At 40.9% G+C, this 18,153-nt stretch overlaps 1 protein-coding gene across 1 annotated transcript in view; it reads left to right on the top strand.

Annotated features, from left to right (window-relative positions):
- Nucleotides 1-13,510: 13,510 nt before the first annotated feature.
- Nucleotides 13,511-18,153, top strand: part of atp1b1a (ATPase Na+/K+ transporting subunit beta 1a) — an 8,585-nt gene continuing 3,942 nt past the window's right edge. The window contains exons 1-2 of the mRNA XM_026157951.2: nt 13,511-13,755; nt 17,930-18,058. Of these exons, the coding sequence (XP_026013736.1) occupies nt 13,662-13,755; nt 17,930-18,058 (223 nt within the window). The 5' untranslated portion in view covers nt 13,511-13,661. The remainder of the gene's footprint in view (nt 13,756-17,929; nt 18,059-18,153) is intronic.

Genomic DNA, 18,153 nt, shown 5'->3' with positions numbered 1-18,153 from the left:
CTCGTCACTTCTGCTTCACTGATTGATTCCGGTGTAATGCTTGCTGCCTTTACAGTTAACTTTAATAAAATCAGGATCCTCATCCTCAGTGGATTTCAGAATGGACTCTGTGGAATACATCGCAGTAAAGACCTCAACGCAGCCTCTCAGCAGCTTTCTTAATGGAAGCAGTCGCTATAGGGAGGGTCACACAAGATACTATCAGGTGCCTGAGTTTAAGGTGCAGACCATGAACCACAACATCCTGTCCAAAATCCTGAGTGGGGATAATTCTTTTATGTTGCTCTCTCTCTCTCTTTCATGTTATTTTCTGTAATTATGTTAGTTGGTTAATGAATAAAACAATGATGCTTTCAGGGGCTCCAATATTTTCATTAAATATTAGGATACTGTCTTAATAAACATCGGTCATCGAGGTGCTACATCCTGAGCACCTTGTATAATTTCAATAAATAAGGTGTATATTTTTAAAAAGTACAAGAACAAGGGTTCATCTGATCACCAGCTTTCAAAGCGTGGAAATCACAAATTGCACATGGTGTAAGTGACAGCTTGATAAGCCACTCAGAAAAAAAGCTGTCTTAATGAGAAAGAAACTAAAATGTCTATTGTCAGATTAACTCAGGGGTTCCACTAAGGCCCCCTGAGATAAATAAGGGCTCATTAGTGTCCAATAATTCATAAATGGTGCCAAAAGCAAGCACGACAGGTCTCCTTTAACATAATCGACTTTGAAAATATATTGTCACCTGTGGCTATAATAACAAATAAATAGTGAGATACTTAGCTTCTTAAAAACGTAACTATCTCTGGCATGTCGTGTTGCGCAACTGCAACTGTGAGGATGTTAAAAGGTCTCTCGGCATGGTGCATTTTCCCCAAAAGCCTTTGCTGTTTAATAGTCCTTCACTGATGAAATTAAGAGGCCAGCCAAAAGGCCACCATAGTAACGTGGACAAAACAAATCACTCTGCTTCAGGCTGTAACCTCGTTAGAACAATGCGTCGTGGTTGTTTGGAGGCTGTGTCTGAGCCATGGTTGCTGAGGGAGGCAGGCAGGCAGAGATAAGCCTCACTGACAGTAGTGATAACATGAGAGTAGGAATAATTGCCCAGAAATTAATCACACCCCGAGTACTTCAGGCACTTGATACCCTGTTTTCATTTATTTGTATCCACTGAGGCCACAGCATCCGCCTCAGACTTCAAAGTAATCTGAAAGATGATGTGTGAGCATCAAAATGATTAACAGACAGGGAACCTTACTACAACAAAACTAATTTACATGATCTATTTTCTCTGATTACAGATATATTTAAAATGTCCCTATTATATGTTTAATATTTTAACACTGTCACCTACAAATTGAGTGAATAGGCTTTAATAGTTCTGCTTGGACAACCAGCACAGTTCAACAACTCTGATCTCCTCTGACAGATCCTGGAGAGTCAGAGCAAGAACAAACTTATTTCCTGTGGCTGTACTCCTCTACCGCAGAGGTCTCAGTAATAATTATGAAAGTCAAATGGAAATGTGAAGCCTCCTTACTTTAATGACACAGTTTTATATTTTCAGTACAAAGTGTGTTGCACCCACTTCATATAGCATAATGCTAATTGCTGACTAGTTCACATCACGTCTTCTTTGTCAACATGTGGATGATTGGGTGTGTCTGCATCGCTTACTCGAGGAACACCTGGTGCCAAGATACACTATAGGAATCAGTGGAGGCAGTGTGATGCTTTGGGCAATGTTTTTTTCAATATGTCTGAAAAAATCTTTTCATTAAAATCATATTTTTGAATAAAAAAATAGCTTTTTTGAAAAAATAAAATATAGATATTATTTATAGCTCTCTAAGAAATATACATCCTGGACATTCATCTTTAATAGCATAGTTTTTCAGACTCGTAGGTGCCTGGTTTTCTAGAACTTGCAAAGCACTGCAGAATTTAATTTACCAGAATCCTGTAACTGCAAACTGTGGCTACTGTCTAGTAACAGTTCTATAGTACTACCTCCAAGCACAGCTTTAGTGTGGTCTGTTTGCTAAGGTTAGAGAGTGAGGTTTATCAATAGTTGATCAAGACGTCACAGCAGACTGTATAGAAATTTCAAGGCACATTCATAGCCTGTATAGAAAAAGGCCACAGTTGCCTTGATGTCAGCCATTAATACTTGACTTTACATTCTGAAGCTTTAGTCTTAGTATGTACAGAGTATGTAGTTATCAGCTAATAACAGGACTTCACTAACTTGTTGCTATGTAATACAATGAAGGTCATTCAGTCTATACACAAATCTGTCTCATCTGCAGTGGAAGTGGATTAAAAAACACACACACACACAAATGGACTTAGCTAATGTTTTTCCTATTTTCCTCTCTTGATAATATTCAAATGACTCAGAGGAAATCAGAGCGTAAACATTTTTTCACTAATCTGAGTATTTATTTTCCTCCTACTGCTCATCGGAGACTTTTCCAGCATATTTGAATTTCAAAACAAAACTGTTTGACCTTAAAGGACAACTATGTCCAAGGTCACTTGTCAAATCACAAACTAATTTGACAATTTTTAAACTCACTGCTGGAAAGGGAACCTAGTGAACCATCTTATGTCAACATCCAGACTGAATCTGTCAAATCCTGCTGATTTCTGTCCCGTTACATAATATCAATTTACTCACATCACTTTTTCCCCATTTTTTTTAAATGACACACTCAGACTGCGAATTTATATCTTTGCTCAATTTGAAGAAGTAGGTCAGTGAATGCTGATGGGTGGTGGGGTTGCATGTAAACACAACTATTACCCTCTACTGCTGAAGGTGACGCTTACATTTCACACTGGAAAATATGGATTTAGTTCCATTTTATTTTACACAGTGAGAATCAAGTTTAAATAAAGCTTCCACGATGCTTTTTTAGAAAATTATGGAGACAAATTAACAGGATCCTGGGTGAGAGGGACACTGATAAATGATGCCACACGTTGTAACCACATTCTAGTTTATCCTGATGTCATTTTCTCTTTTTGTCCAACGTAGAATTCTTACATAATAACTGTAAAAATGTGATCAAACAGTCATTAAATTGAGAAAAATGTATTTCTGACTCACTAAAAAAGCCATATGCAGTGCACAAAAAAATAGCATTATGCTATATTGCTAGTGATACCTGAATGGCTCTACCATGCTAAGAACCAAAACAAATCCTGTTCTTTCTCACTTTTTCTGGAATGCACTAACTTGGGACTGACGTCACTCCCGAGGGTTGGTTTTGTAACTTCATAGTAACATAGATGAAGATAACTATGCAGCTGAGTGGCATTAGGCCAGGTTGGCATAAAAAGAAGAAAATAAAAACACCTTCAGTCCTGAAGAGCACAGAATAGCAAAACAGGTGCAATAAAAAGGAGGAACCAGGATGAATCCTATTTTTACACACTGAAGAGAGAGGGTGGAAGGGGGGGAGATCTGTGAAGCTCATGATCCCAAAGATCTGGAATGAGACAGCCACTGAAGGAAAAAGAAAGAAAGGACAGTCATCGGTAAAGCAAAGAAAAATATGTCACAGTGTAAACAGGATTATAGTGCAACATTAGACACGAATCGATTCAGTGAGACCAACCCAAAGCACTAAAGATAATTATAGGTCATTTACATTATAGGGGCAGTATGATAGCGATTAACTGAAATTTTAGACAAAGATGAGTTTTTAGTTTGGATTGAATGAGCACGGTGGAGTCAGACAGTCTGCTGTTTTAGAGGAGGGGAAAGGTTTCAGTGTCATGTATTTGAAACAGTTTTACCTTTGGAGAGAACAGGCTACTTTTTCTTTATACTGAGCTAGTCTAAATTTATTGGTCTCTCTTGTCATCAGTATAAGATCTGCGAAAAGGATGTTTTAATTCAAGAGAATAAATCAGGAACCACAAGCCTACATTACATAGATAAGGTTTTCAAAGTAATGTTTATAGTATGATTGTGAATTTAAACAAAACAAGCAGATCTCTTTCTGAATGTACACAATATTCTCAGTCTCAAGTTTACTCCTTTCCTTTTGAAGGCAAAATCCAATTATATTCCATTATAAGATGAAAGATGAAACCCCTCTTCAATCAACCATCAACAATGTCAGAGGTTAATTGTTGGTTTTAAAGTGATGGCAAAATGGATGTGAGAGGAAGTGTTTTGTGATGGTTTATAAAATGCACTTTGAATGGCCAGTAACTCTAAGCTACACAGATGTCAATTCAAGTTATATTCTGTCACTTCCTGCTTCTCAGAAAATAATCTCACTTACATTTACTACTTCAGCCTTGTTCTCTGCTGGAATATTTACATTATCTTTTTATAAGGGTCCTGTAAAATATGAAATTTTTTGTACCAAATCCACTAAAACAGCTTGGTTTATATAGACAGGGGCTCGGAAAGAATGTGAAGGTCTTGTAAAGCCATTTCTAAACAACTGCAGATTTCAAGATCAACAGTTCAAACAACAGTATGAAAATACAAGTAACTCAGATGTGCAACCACCTTGCTGAGGTCTGGGAGAGGACCCAAACTGTCACCCTCAGTTTTGTTAGGATATTCAGCAGCAACACAGGAACCACCCAGGCTCAAGCCTGACATGAACTGAAAACTGCTGGAGCACCAGTGAAGCAGTTTTACATCTCTATGCCCTGAAAGGGTACCGCCCAAGAATTAAGCTCCCTGCTCCAAAATTGACAGCTTCAACCTGACTGAAACGGGTGCCCAAGAAAGGTTTTGTGGTCAGATGAAATAAATATTAATCCACATATTTGGAGAAGTAGAAGTAAAGGCGAGACCTTCAAACCTAAGAACACTGTAACAACTATCGAGCGTGGTAGCATCATGCTCTCGGGAGGTTTTGCTCCCAGTGATATTGGTATATCCCACAAACTGGATGTAATAATGAAAAAGCAGGACTACCTCCAACTTCTTAAAATTCACCTCAAATTGACAGCTAGATGATTGAAACTTGGATACAATTGGGTGTTTAAACAGAACAAGGATCCCACACAGACATATAAACCGGTTTTGGAATGATTAAAGAGACTAACATTAAGCTTCCGTAATAGCTTTCCCAAAAGTCGGACCTCATCCCAAGTAAATATTTGTGGACACTTAGTAAAAGATTTAAGTGATATTTGTGTATATGTTTATATTTGACTCTGTGTGGATTAGAGAAGATCCAAGATCAATTCAAACATACCTAATTCTTGTTTTTAAAGTCATTCATAGTCAGTGGTAAGTTTATTGTCCCCAATGGGAAATTGATTTGCAACATGCCAGCACACACACACACACACACACACACACACACACACACACACACACACACACACACACACACACACACACACACACACACACACACACACACACACACACACACACACGCACAGATAGAGACCAGCCCAAATTTCATGAGTAGCATTAACAAAGTGCAATGTGCAGTAGTGATGGTATCAACGCTTATGGTTTAGTGATGTTAATCATGATAATAGCAGAAGGTATAAAAGACACTCTGTGTCTCTTGGTGTTCACTGCAAGCAACCTGAGAGAAGCAGCTGAAAATCTCTAAAGAGAGGACGGTCTTAACATGACAGAGGTCGCCATCATCAGCACCTTATAAAAGTGAACAAGCTGGACGTGAGACCTCCCTGAACTCTGACCAGCCACTTTAACCAGGTTACCAAGTCTGGTCGTAATGGTCAAAGAGAAATTACCATACCAAGCAATGATACAAAACATTAAAAATTTTATAAAAAGGGGTCATAATTTCAGATGAAACTCTTAAAAACTCTCAATCTCCTTTAATAGTACAGTCGTTGTTGGACCTCAACAACAGCGTAAGCAATCCAAATACAACTGCTAACCTTGTGTTGTGGATGGATCATCTCAGATTTTCTCTTGAACACCTGAAGTTTTGTCCATTTGTTTCTACTCATCAAGACATTACATTTTATTTTAACACTTGGGAAAACAGCAACACTAAAAAAAAATTGAAAACAGAAAGAATTTGGGCTGTTTAAAACTGTCAGAAAGGGGTCAGATCATGAGTTTGAAGGAACTCAAGGAGCAACTGAACCCTGAAATGGCTAATGATGTTAGAGATGGAGACAATCAGCTAAACCCTGCTAATAAAGTCAATTTCTGTTTATACTACAAAGAAACAGGCCGAAGAATAGGGAAAGCCTTTCTATTCCTGCCAGAAAATCAGTCCCAGCTGATCAATGGGTATGATTAGTTCCCAAAATGTTTAACTGTCCTTTTAATAAACCAGAGGTGCAGTCACGCAAATTTCTGTGTGTTACCAGACGAACAAAAGGGTGTTTAAAAGTGACACAGAACAGCTTCAGTTACTCTATGGGTGACCAAATAAAGAAACAGAACTCAAGGGCTGATGGCCAACCAATACGTTATGCCAATTACATTATGTTTAAATGACAGCTTTAGCTTTTATGTTCAGCTAAAGGCTACAGTGGCATTAAATGCTCTATAATTCTGTAAGTCTTTGAGCTACCACACAGCATCACTTTAAGAATAGCCACCAAGGCTAAAATATAGTAAGCTGACCACGGATTGACTCTGGTAGAGCTCTCATGGGTTCGGTTTGTAGAGAGACATCTCTATCTGTGATCACTGTACGGAAAATAATGTGACGTTCAGTTTATTGATTTTGCTGTGTAACCCAGACAACCCTGCAGGGCATAATCTCAATCAACATACTCTACAGCAAGCATTCGCTACTAAGACTGTACGGCAAACAATTCAGCTCATCCAGTTACAGTTTACATTAACATATTTTAACCCCACCAGGACATCGGCTCACTATGACCCTTATCTTTTCAAAAGCCAGCCAAGCTGCTATTTAGAAAAGAAAAGTCAGTCTGATGAAAACCAGAAAACCATCACATACATTGTAGAAATCCACAACTATATGCCAGGTACACTCTTATTCCAACTAGGTTAATTTTTTAACATCCACCAGGTTGTGGATCCAGTATTCTACAAAATGTCTGCCCATTTTGAAAACCCAAACAGAAAAGCCTTATGAGAACATGGAAAATTTTAAAACAGCATCAACTAAGATCAGCTGAGAAAGAGTGGTGCAGTAAACTGGAAATTGGCTAATTCATTTCAGTAGAAAATATTGAGACTTCCAAGGAGAAAAATGAATATGCGTGGAAATTTTCAGATTTGAATCCCATCTTGTGTGCTGCTATCTGGATGTTTCTGCTTGCTACGGTATGTGAATTCATCCTCACTTTTAACCCTTACTGATACTGCACACAGTGTTGGGAAGGTTACTTTTAAAATGTATTCCACTACGGATTACAGAATACATGCCCCAAAATGTAACGTATTCCGTTACGTTACTCAATGAGAGTAACGTATTCTGAATACTTTGGATTACTTAATATATTATCATCCTTGTTTACAACTACATGAATGTACTATTGCTGTGTGATTTATTACTATTACTGAAGGTTACTCGCCATATCAATACCAACTAGATGTTTAAATCTTAATATAAAATGAGTAACAGTAGGTGGACATTAGGTAAAGCTGCACTTTTTGCAGCGATCTCGTATAGAAAACTATTCCGCGCGTATATAAAACAGGTCCGCAGCTCCGAACCATAGTAAAGGGACCTCTGGCTAATAAGTCGGGTCCCTGTCGGCTCGTAGCCGAAAACTAGCTTTACTTTGTTATCTGGGTCAACTTTGCTAGCGAGAGACAGAGAGAGGCGTTGAAAGGCTGCTCCAACGGAACTTATTGTTTCGGAGGAAAACATGAACACAGTGTACAGTCGAGTGTTCATAGCGTACTTACAACTGGGCTCGTCAGGCTCTCTTTTTGGCTGCAGTGGTTATTAATATATTTACATGCTTCAAGCTCCCGTTTCTGCTCGGTGACAGCTCGTACTTTTCTCTTTTTTCTCCCTCCCTCGCTCACAGACACATAACGTGTATGGCAGTCCATTCTCCCTGCAGCACGGACTACACTGCCCATGAGGCTACATTCTTTAGGGCTATGCCTGTAACACTCTGCCTATTGCCTTCATATTAAATCATTTAAGAAAATATTTCTTCACGTCATTATGAGACGCGAGATTGAGACACGGGCATTTGAGCCTCTTAATGCGTGTTTTGTTTGGGTTTCCAACGGAAGGAGGAATCTAGAAATTCTAGGAATCTAGAATTACTGATAATACAACAGGATCAAGCAGTAGATGAAGCCATTGTTCAGTGTTTTAGAGCCCACATCACCAACCCAGCAGCAAATGAAACATCCAATCACTGCTGGTGGAAAGATGTTCTGAAGATTGTGGGCTTCGTTCTAATTCTCCTTCTGGGGCTTGTTCTCATCGCAATTATTCCTCTTTAATGTTCAGAAATCCTACATCAGGAAAATATTTTAAAGAGAATAATTCAAAGATCCAGAACTGAAAATCAGCAACAAGTGATGCCGCCCAGGTGTCATCTGCCACTCTGAGGCAGATGACACCTAAAAAAACTTTTTTTCCACTCACCCCCCAACCGGTCGCGGCAGATGGCCGCCCCTCACTGAGCCTGGTTCTGCCGGAGGTTTCTTCCTGTTAACGGGGAGTTTTTCCTTCCCACTGTCGCCAAGTGCTTGCTCATTAGGGGATCATATGATTGTTGGGGTTTTTTTTTAAATTAATTTATTTAATTTGACAGCATGTAAAATAAATTCAAAATGAACTGAGATGAACTGTTCCTGCTTGATATTTTCAGCTAAAGCAAATTGAGCATTTGCTGTTATGGCTTCCTAATGTACCTCTGTGTCTTTTAATTTTTAAATTTCTGTAAGTTATATAATAGACTTCATTATGTCCTTGATGTTTGTGATTCACTTCCATTTTAATCATTTATCTTTTAAATTTTAAGTCACACTTTGTTCAAATGCACTGTGTTAATGTATTCTTTACTGCCATATGAGATGAAAAGAGAGATGTTTCTATGTTGGTATATTTTAACTGACAGACTGTTTTAGTTTACACTTGACAAGTACTGCTTACCCCTGACAGAAAGTCACTTTATTTCTACCTGACGTAATTTATATTTCTGCATATTTGGTTTTGTTGAAAGTGGAGCTGGACATTGATGACAGAAGCACCGGCAGAGTCCATTCACTCATCCAGAAGTGGTCCACTAATGGATGAGTGCCACTTGATAAATGTGTTTCTAAATGAACTGACTTGACTTTCTAATTTGAATTAGTCACAATAAACAACAACAAAAAAGCAGATAATGTATCTATTAATAAGAAACTAAGCCAGTGGAAAATAGTTTAGCTGTGAAGTGCGAGCTGTTTCAGCTGTGGACAGTCTGTGAAGTAGAAATATGAAGTACAGCACACGCTCACACAAGAAAGAGAATAGCTTTTGCACATTTCTACTGTTCATTCAAAATTAAAATGCATTAAAACAGGTTTTGGCATCTACTGAAGATGAAATGGTGGATGATCGCAGGATCCTTTACCTGATAAAGAAATGCCCTTCCTTTCACAGCATCCAGCCAAGTGCATGACATTTATCATTGATCATCACCAGTCAGTGTCAAGAACAGGAATGCCAGATTAAAACTATGGCAAAGAAAAACAAGCAAAGCAGCTCAGTAACAGTCATTTATTGGATAAACGATGCAAAAAATTAGCTCGTACCAAAATGCTGGGAAATTAAATGGATTCAAAGAATTTATTAAGGTTCCTAATCGAAAACAGAAAAGTTCACCCCAAAAATCCCAGACAGTGGTAAAGTCCACTGACGGAATGTATTTTTAATATTAGTTAGCAATATTACATTCACATCACTTTTAAAATTTAGACTGTAAGACATTTCTGTGAACTTGGCATGAAAACAGTTCATTATTTGAAGTTCTTTTTTCTTTTGTTCTTATTACACCTCATTTTTTCAGGTTTTGATTTGAGATGTTTTGGTCCATATCCAAAGAGCTGATCCAACAGTGGTTTCTGCATAGACTCACTATTGTTGGTGAGCTCAAGACCAGCTCAAATGCTGCATACCACAGTCCATCCACAGTCGCTCTCAGAATGCTGCACCTCCTGGTAATCTTGGCAAACCCTCGATGCCTGTTAACAGTAGGCCGCTGTGTTATCACTGCACTATCAATGGCTTTCCAAAGCAGTGCATTACACTGTTCACTTTTAATATTATTGGTGAAGTTAAGGTGCTTTTTCGTTCTTCTTTTTTATATATTTGAACTTTAACTTCTGAATATTTCTCTTCTCATTTCCTAAACACAGTTTTCCGAAACATGTATTAACAAAGAAATTCTGTTTTGATAAGATCTGCTCCCACAAACTGACATGGAGTCGTCGTTGCTGTCACACCTTTTAATCGCCGTCTACCTCAGGTAATTTATATTTCTGTATGTGTTCTCTGAGCTAACAGTATTTTTTTACAAGAAGAATTGTGTTGCTGGTGTTTCTGCATCATATGGAGGCCTACATTTTTATACAGGTGATAAACCTTCTACTCGGTCCTGTCTGTCTTATTCAAGAAGTTAGATCATAAATTTGCTGCATGAGGAAATTTACAGAAGAACATGTCACTTCTTGTTTGCTTCAAACAATGCATGCACAATGTCAACACGGTGAATGTGTTTTGTGGGTGGGAGTGGTAGATGCAGCGCTTTTAAGCATTGCGTGCATGTTTTATTGTATGTCTCTGATATGCATTTTATATTTTATAGATCGTTTAATATTGCGTGCACCTGCCTAAGGGCAGCAACTGGGAAGCTAGCAGCAAAATCTAGTAAAGGGCATCTTTTTCTCACATGGAATCAGTGTTGTTATACAAGATCCTTGACAATTAAAAAAATAAAGTTGTCTAAAAGGTGTCATACAGGTCAACATTTTTTAGCTGTTGAAACAGTTTTAACTTATTTTAGCTGCAGTTCTGTCTGGCTGGTTTCACTTGGGCTGCATCTGCATATCAGCATGTTTTTAACCACAGCGTTCTTGTGAAGATCACATGGACCGTGTCACTTATCCCACAAAACTTTAAAGTCAAAATTTACAAAAAAACAAAACAAACAAAAAAACAGAAACTGAGAATAGCTTTCCATTGGCTTCACTCAGCAGAGTTAGTCATTTTGGTTTTCATTGGTTCGTTTCCTTTAGCATGTGCTAGTTTCCATCATATTCCACAGACAACGGCAAAATGTTCTGTCTTTATGGTGACAGATTTCCCTTACTGAGGATAATATAAGCAGGAAAATACAGTGATATGTTAACTGCACTTCACCCATGGTAGTAGGCTTTGATAAAACCCAGACTGTCCTGGAGTGCTGGCTTCTGTAAACCACCATGAATCAAGCAGTGCCATCTACTTCTGCTCAGCTCCTTGTGAAATTCCTTTGTCTTATGCAGTGTTCACTAATATATTTGGCAATGATGACTACCTCTCGGATGTCCAGTCATGACTTCGCTCTCGGATGTCTCACCATAGCGGGATCTGTGATTAATGTGATTAACAATCGTGTGACTCTGAACTTCAGCGCTTAAGTTGTAATCACCTCTATAAATGATGAATTCAGCCACCAAAAACAACAGATTAGGTGCTTTTTAGAGCTGCAGGTTAAAGTTAAATGTCATGCTGCAATGTACGTCACTCCCTTCCCTTATCCTTTCATGTTGAACATCTCTTCCTCTTTTTTGTTCTGGTCACATGACAGTTTGTTGCTTCACCTTTTTCATACATAACTCAGACTTTAACATAAATGAATGATTTTCATTCTAAAGTTATTGTATTGTTATTCTAATTAAAAACAGCAATTTGCTACCATCTAGTAATAATAACAAGGTTGTTGTGTTTAAGTGAGTCTGTCCTTTTGTAAAATCCTTACGCAGCCTTTGTGACTAATGTTCGCTGCTGATGTATTGGCCCTGTTTCCTGGACCGAGGCTCTCCTTTTGTTTAATGTGTCGCAGTTCTTTGTCGTTTCTGTTTTCAACAAATGCGAGTCCCCAAAATCTATTCAGTCATCAATCTCAGCCTCTCCACTGAATATTTGAGAAAAGAATCAGTCTCGGTCTGACCAACATTTCAGTGTGGGCATGAAAAGCAGGGTCGGGATGTTTATAAAGAGTAATACAAACCACACTGCACATCATTCATTTCTAACCTTGTGCTGTGGACGGATCCTCTCACACACTCTCTTGGCTGAAGTTTGGTGAGTTTGGGTCTATTTTGCTTGATCCAGCTTGATAGCAGCCAGACCCTGAACTTAAACGGGTAACAAACAGATGAGCAGCCTCCGTTTCACCTGTTCATGTTTCTCTGTGATGATTGCTTTGAAAAGTGTCTTTGTGCTGGTTTTCATATTTGTTTTCCATTCATACCTATATGCTAAGAGTAAGATTATATGAGAAGAATAGGGGTTTGTGTTGGTGTGTGGTGCTGTAGCCTATAGATTTATGTCATTAACTGGTAAACATGAGGAATCACAATCATTAAATTTTTATCAGTTACTATCCTTACCTGTGTCGTTATCCACCTGTCGGTCAAAGAGGCACGCCTCTAACATTAAACATTAATAATGTTTAAAAGAAGATTTGTTCGTTTTTAAATTAACTCTATACAGTTGCTATGGAGTCTATGGGTCCTGATTCACTGCTGAAGCCTCCAGTGGCCATCAGAGGAACTGCAGCTTTTTAACTTCCTCATTAGCTTCATGTTGGACCCCTTCAGGGGCGGATCTAGAGAAATGTTCTTAGAGTGGCATGAGGGTGGCATGGAAATCAAATAGGGTGGCAAAATCAAAGCCTTTTTGTTTGTTTTCCACCTGGAGACGTTTGACTACATTGCACTCTGCCTTTGTGAAATTCATTAGTACCCTCGCTTACACACATAAAAAAACAACAACGACACAAAACACTAACTATACAAGATAACACAACACGCTAACTATACACTCCACGCTAAACGTCGCAAATCTCTCCCATTTCAAAACTCTCTCTCTCTCACTCGCTTACTCTGTCTTGCTGCCATCACTCCCATAACTTGCCCCTCTTATATTCAGTGTTAACTGTAGCTAGGCTCAAGTTGTTAATGCTAGCTTATTTTAATAGACAACACTGTCATATGCAAAACTAGGGTGGCAAGATATCATTGTAGCGTGGCACATGCCACCCGACGCCACCCTTCTAGATCCGACCCTGGAGGTTTCCTGACACTACAGGTCATATTTTTCTTCCCGTCTTTTTCTCCCCCACCCCAGAGTCAGGTTGATGCTTGCCATGACTGCAACGTAGACTGACTGAAAGTCGTGTTCTCCGTGTGCTGATTAGCCTTCCTACCTCTAACTGCCGCTCTCTGTTTGGCTGTTTTGCATTGAGCAGGGGCAGGTTGTGATTTGCTACCCTCGGCCCTCCTCTCCGGGGCTGGACTTGTTCACAGAGTTTGCAGGCGGAGTCACTGGTTTCCCCTCTGAGATAAATAGTGCGCGGTACAAGTGGGAGCAACGCGCAATCGACTGTCCTTTTCTGTTTCCTGCGAGGGACAGTCGACAGTCTCAGCCTGAGAACTGAGACGCAGCAGAGCCGTTAAAGCAGAGAGAAAGCGACACGGGGGGGAGTTACCATGTCTGGAAATAAAGACAGCGACGGAGGATGGAAGAATTTTGTGTGGAATTCGGAAAAGAAGGAGTTTCTAGGGCGCACAGGAGGCAGCTGGTGTGAGTACTCTTTTTGTTCTTTATTTCCGGCAGGCGGGCTGCTGGTTGTTGATGATGGAGCAGAGTGGAAACCGACCGTGCTCACAGCGGATTATTTGTATTTTGACTCAATGTTTTGCCGGTGCAGACGTTCGCACCTGTTAGAGCTCCCAGCCGGAGGCGCGCCGAGTCGTGACTTTGCCTTTTTAACGGAGGCTGCGTGCGCAAGTTGGTGTTTAAAACGAGAATGAAGTGAAAAAAGGTGATACACGAAGAAGGAGTGCTCGGTACGGATCGATTGGAGTCCAAAACAAGGACAGTAAATGAGGACAATAAGCCAATTTGGTCTCCGTGGACGTAAATGATTTCCTCCTTTTGGGGTGTTTCTGTGCATTTTTCAGGGCTCCCGCGGTCATAGGTGTTCATTACGAAGGCGTAGCCCTGATCAGCTCATTGATTAGCGGCAGTCTTTTCTGAAAAGGTCATCTTGAAGGACAGCCGAGACTTTTACCTGAACCAACAAGTTGGTAGCTGCCGCCGTTTATTTTGTTGTTCTGAGTGTCAGCCCTCCGCGGGGAGCAGGAGAAGGGCTGAGGACATTTTATTCCTGCCTTTAATAAACCCGAGCAGCTGATCCCTGGACCCGACACCCGGGCCCAGCTCTGCCTTCCCCACGTTTTAACTCGAACCCGGGATTATTGGATCCGGCTCTAATCGTTTCAGCGCCGTTTTCAATACTTTAAGACGCCTAACGCGGTCCGCAGCGGTTGATTGTTTGATGGGATCACTACCCTGCATTACATAGCGCCAATTAGGCTCGTTAAACCGTTTTGCACGTCAGATATGGCGCGTATGTGCGCGTCTCCCCCTCCTCTCCGGACGCCGCACGGTAACACTGTGATCACGACTCACATGTCTCCCGGGCCGCCCCTCTCTGTATTTTTATCCTGGAAGAAATGAGGCGTCGCTGTGTGCGCGCGTTGAAGCGCATTCTTCGGGGCTTAATGAAAGCTTCAAACTAACACGTTTATTTCTGAGAAACGGTAATTCTCTGTGGCTCAAAGCACGGCTGTGTGTTGCGATTAAAATCAGGAGCTGCTCTCGGGTGGAACATTTCACCCACTCCATGTTCTAGGTGGTGGTGTGGGGTTACCAGGCTGGTAGTTCAGTGTCCCGTGGAGCACACGCAGTGAGCCATGTTGCTTTAGCAGCAACAGGTATGTCTGCTCAAAGCATCTCTGGCCACAGCGCTGATCACAGACTTGTTTGAGGCTCAGAAAAAGCCTCTGAGTGTGACCCAGTCTTTATCCCCCAACTTGACACAAGCCTCTGTGGTTGTCTTATTTTTGGTCATTTCATAACCACTGATTTATTTTAGTTTGGGTTAATTAAATGGCACATAAATATTCTTACGCTTCAAAGTCCTCTTTCATTTCAAGACTGTAAAGAAAAAAAAAAGCCCTGATTGGATTTTTTTTTTTTTTTTTACTACAAACACATCCGGATCATGAACACAGCACCGTCATCTGCTCAGTGATTTCATGGTGGACGACGGTCAGGTTTTTCCATAAAGGACTTTTTTCTGGTTTGAAATGGGCCTTTTGGGGTGGAGGGGTGTCAATTAACGTCACTTAACAGAAGTCTGTGCTTTTTCCTGTTACTTTTTCTGCCTCCCCCCCTTAATAAACAAAAGTATCTGAGCTTGACTAAATAAAATGACAGATGATACATTTTAAGCCTTTTTGTTTTGTCCCCCCCCCAAGAAAAAAACCATCCTCGTAGCTACAGTGAAAGCCCAAAAACATGTTAGACTGGACCAGGGATTTTTTTTTTTTTTTTTTTTTTTTTTAAAACAATAGACTGGCACAAAAGCAGTCAAATACAGATAACAGATTGGTGCCTTTACTTGCAGCATCATGTGCTGGTAGATTTATAATTTAAAATCTGCAAAACTTTAAAACATACAGTGTGCAGTACAGAGTAAATCATTAGCACATTAAACTGTGTTTCAGTAAAACACTCGTGCTAATTGTGTGCCATGTGAGTCGCTTGCACTTTTCATAAAGACAGACAGGAAGTGGCGCGGTGACAGCGTCAGTCTTGGCGCTCGTTACGTCTCCTCCACGTGTTTGTCTCAACATGCCAGACGGAAAGTAGGCTGCGGGGCTGGTGAAGGCCTCTGCGAGCGTGGAGACACATGTGGTATGAATGCGGGGACAGTCCCTTCACGGCGTGCTGCAGCAGCCTGCTGGGGGAGGTGCTCTCAATTCAGAAGCTGCCTTTCACCACCCCCTACGTCTCCCTCCATGCTGTTTACTCTGAGCCCTGCAGCGTTTCAGGCCGCTCCGATCGCTCAGGTGAAATCACACAAACTGACAGCCAGACAACAGGCTGTACACATACTCAGCCACAACATTAAAACCACTAACGGCGCGAACAGCCGCCCTCACGACGGAAGCTTCTGAGGAATCTCCTGGCAATCCAATGGGTCTTTACTCTGACACAGACCATCAAAGCCCTCCTAGTGTTGCCACTTGGCAGCCATTTTGAAGCATGATCTAAAATGAGCTGAGTTTCAGAGGCGTAGAATCTCCAGTCAGCTCTGAAAACTGCCCCAAAAGTTTGTTGAATTTGCCCCAGAGAGGTTTTTAAAAGCTCTTTTCTCCTAATAAAGTTTTACTTCCACCACTATTTCTGAGTGCCATGTCTTTCTTTTAACATCTGTGGTGCCTTCAAACATCTCCCTCCCCCATGATAAGGTGACTGGTGCTTACACCGTGAAATTGGCCTGACCTCAAGACCCCCCCCCCCCCCCCCCCCCCCCCCAAATGTTGGTCTGATAAAGCCAAAAAAGTCTGCTGCCAGTTACCATTGCAGCGCACACAGAGGGTACAAAGTTTCAGGCAGGTGATTCTAATGTTGTGGCTGATCCTGTTCTGATTTCAACAGGCCAAGACGGGTAAAGAACATCCGATTGGATGGTCCTTCCTGCTGCGTGCCACACCTGTTTGACATTTTTTCACTCGCACACGAGGAATAAGCCGTTATTTGTTTTGCAAATTCACCTCCCCTGCACAGCAGGCGGTTATTGCAGCATATTTTTCCGAGATGGCGCACGCCTAGGAGTTGACAGAACTGTCAGAAACCCGCGCCTATTGTCAGGCACTGCTTCATAGGACACTAGCAGCCACCACTTGGGGCCCGACTAGACTCATCCCAGAGTCTAATCATGCTCTGTATTGAGGGGGGGGGGATTTGAGGGGAAAAAACCAAACAAATTCTGCTTGCGTCTTTGCTATCACAGGCAGCTAGCCAAGTGGCCTTTAAAGGCCTTAAAGCGAACCACCTCTCAGGTTCGCTGAGCTCTTTTCTACTTGATAGAAAATCAGAATCAGCATTTTTAACCTGCCACAGATCATAACTGGGTGTCCGGGGGCTTTTCGGAGGTGACTACGACCTTAAGCACAATTGAGCATAGAGTTACAAAGAGTCTTTGTTACCTTAGTTAACAGAGGTTCAAGCATCCCCCCCCACCCCCACTGTTTTGGCCATCTGAACAACAACAACAACCTTTTAAAGCTTGCTGAAATTAAACCACACTTACAATTTACAAATTTGTTTGATCTCAAAACTTATTTTCCTCTGGAACGCCAAAAATCTGATGGGGAAAATCAGGAAATATGATGCTGATGGTTTGATTGCATCATACAGGGAAGCATGTGCCGTTACAGTTTTGTTCACTCGTGTAATGAAGCGTTTGCCTAAATTCATCACGTTTCTATGCACAGGAGCATGAACAAGGGCTTTTTCTTTTCTTCTTTTAATCCTAATTGTTGAAGGTGACACAGCTGGGGGGGGGGGGGGGGGGTCTGCAGGACTGAACAGTGACTCATCCTGTTGCTCTGGAAGCACAGCCAACCCACCTTCTGCGTGATCTGTTTAAACTTTAAATTAGGTGAAAAGAACCTGGGAAAGGGGTTTATGAAGGATATGTTGCTGTTGTGAAGAAATGCAGTACATTTTCCTGGGTTTTGGGTAGCTGATGCTAGTCATGCTCTAATAAAGCAGTCAGTCTTATCACCTTCAGGTGCTTGTGACTTCTGAAATCTGAGGCGATGTTATATTTCACATTTGAAGCAGTTTCTTTCTTGCTGCTTTCATCTCAGTAATTTGATTTCTCTTCCTTCCTCTACAGTTAAAATCCTCTTGTTTTATCTGATTTTCTACGGATGCTTGGCTGGAATTTTCGTTGGGACCATTCAGGCATTGCTGCTAACATTAAGCAAAGACAAACCCACCTATCAGGACAGAGTTGCTCCCCCAGGTAAGCACATCCTCTTCCTCCTCACCTTTCTGACTTTGCTGCTGCATCAGCTCAGCGATCAGACAAAAAGCCTGTTGGTGTTTCGTGGGCGTTAC

This window comes from Astatotilapia calliptera, chromosome 23 (genome assembly GCF_964374335.1).
Source record: "Astatotilapia calliptera chromosome 23, fAstCal68.1, whole genome shotgun sequence".
Classification (NCBI taxonomy): Eukaryota; Metazoa; Chordata; class Actinopteri; order Cichliformes; family Cichlidae; genus Astatotilapia; species Astatotilapia calliptera.
This window is presented reverse-complemented; position numbering and strand designations above follow the sequence as displayed.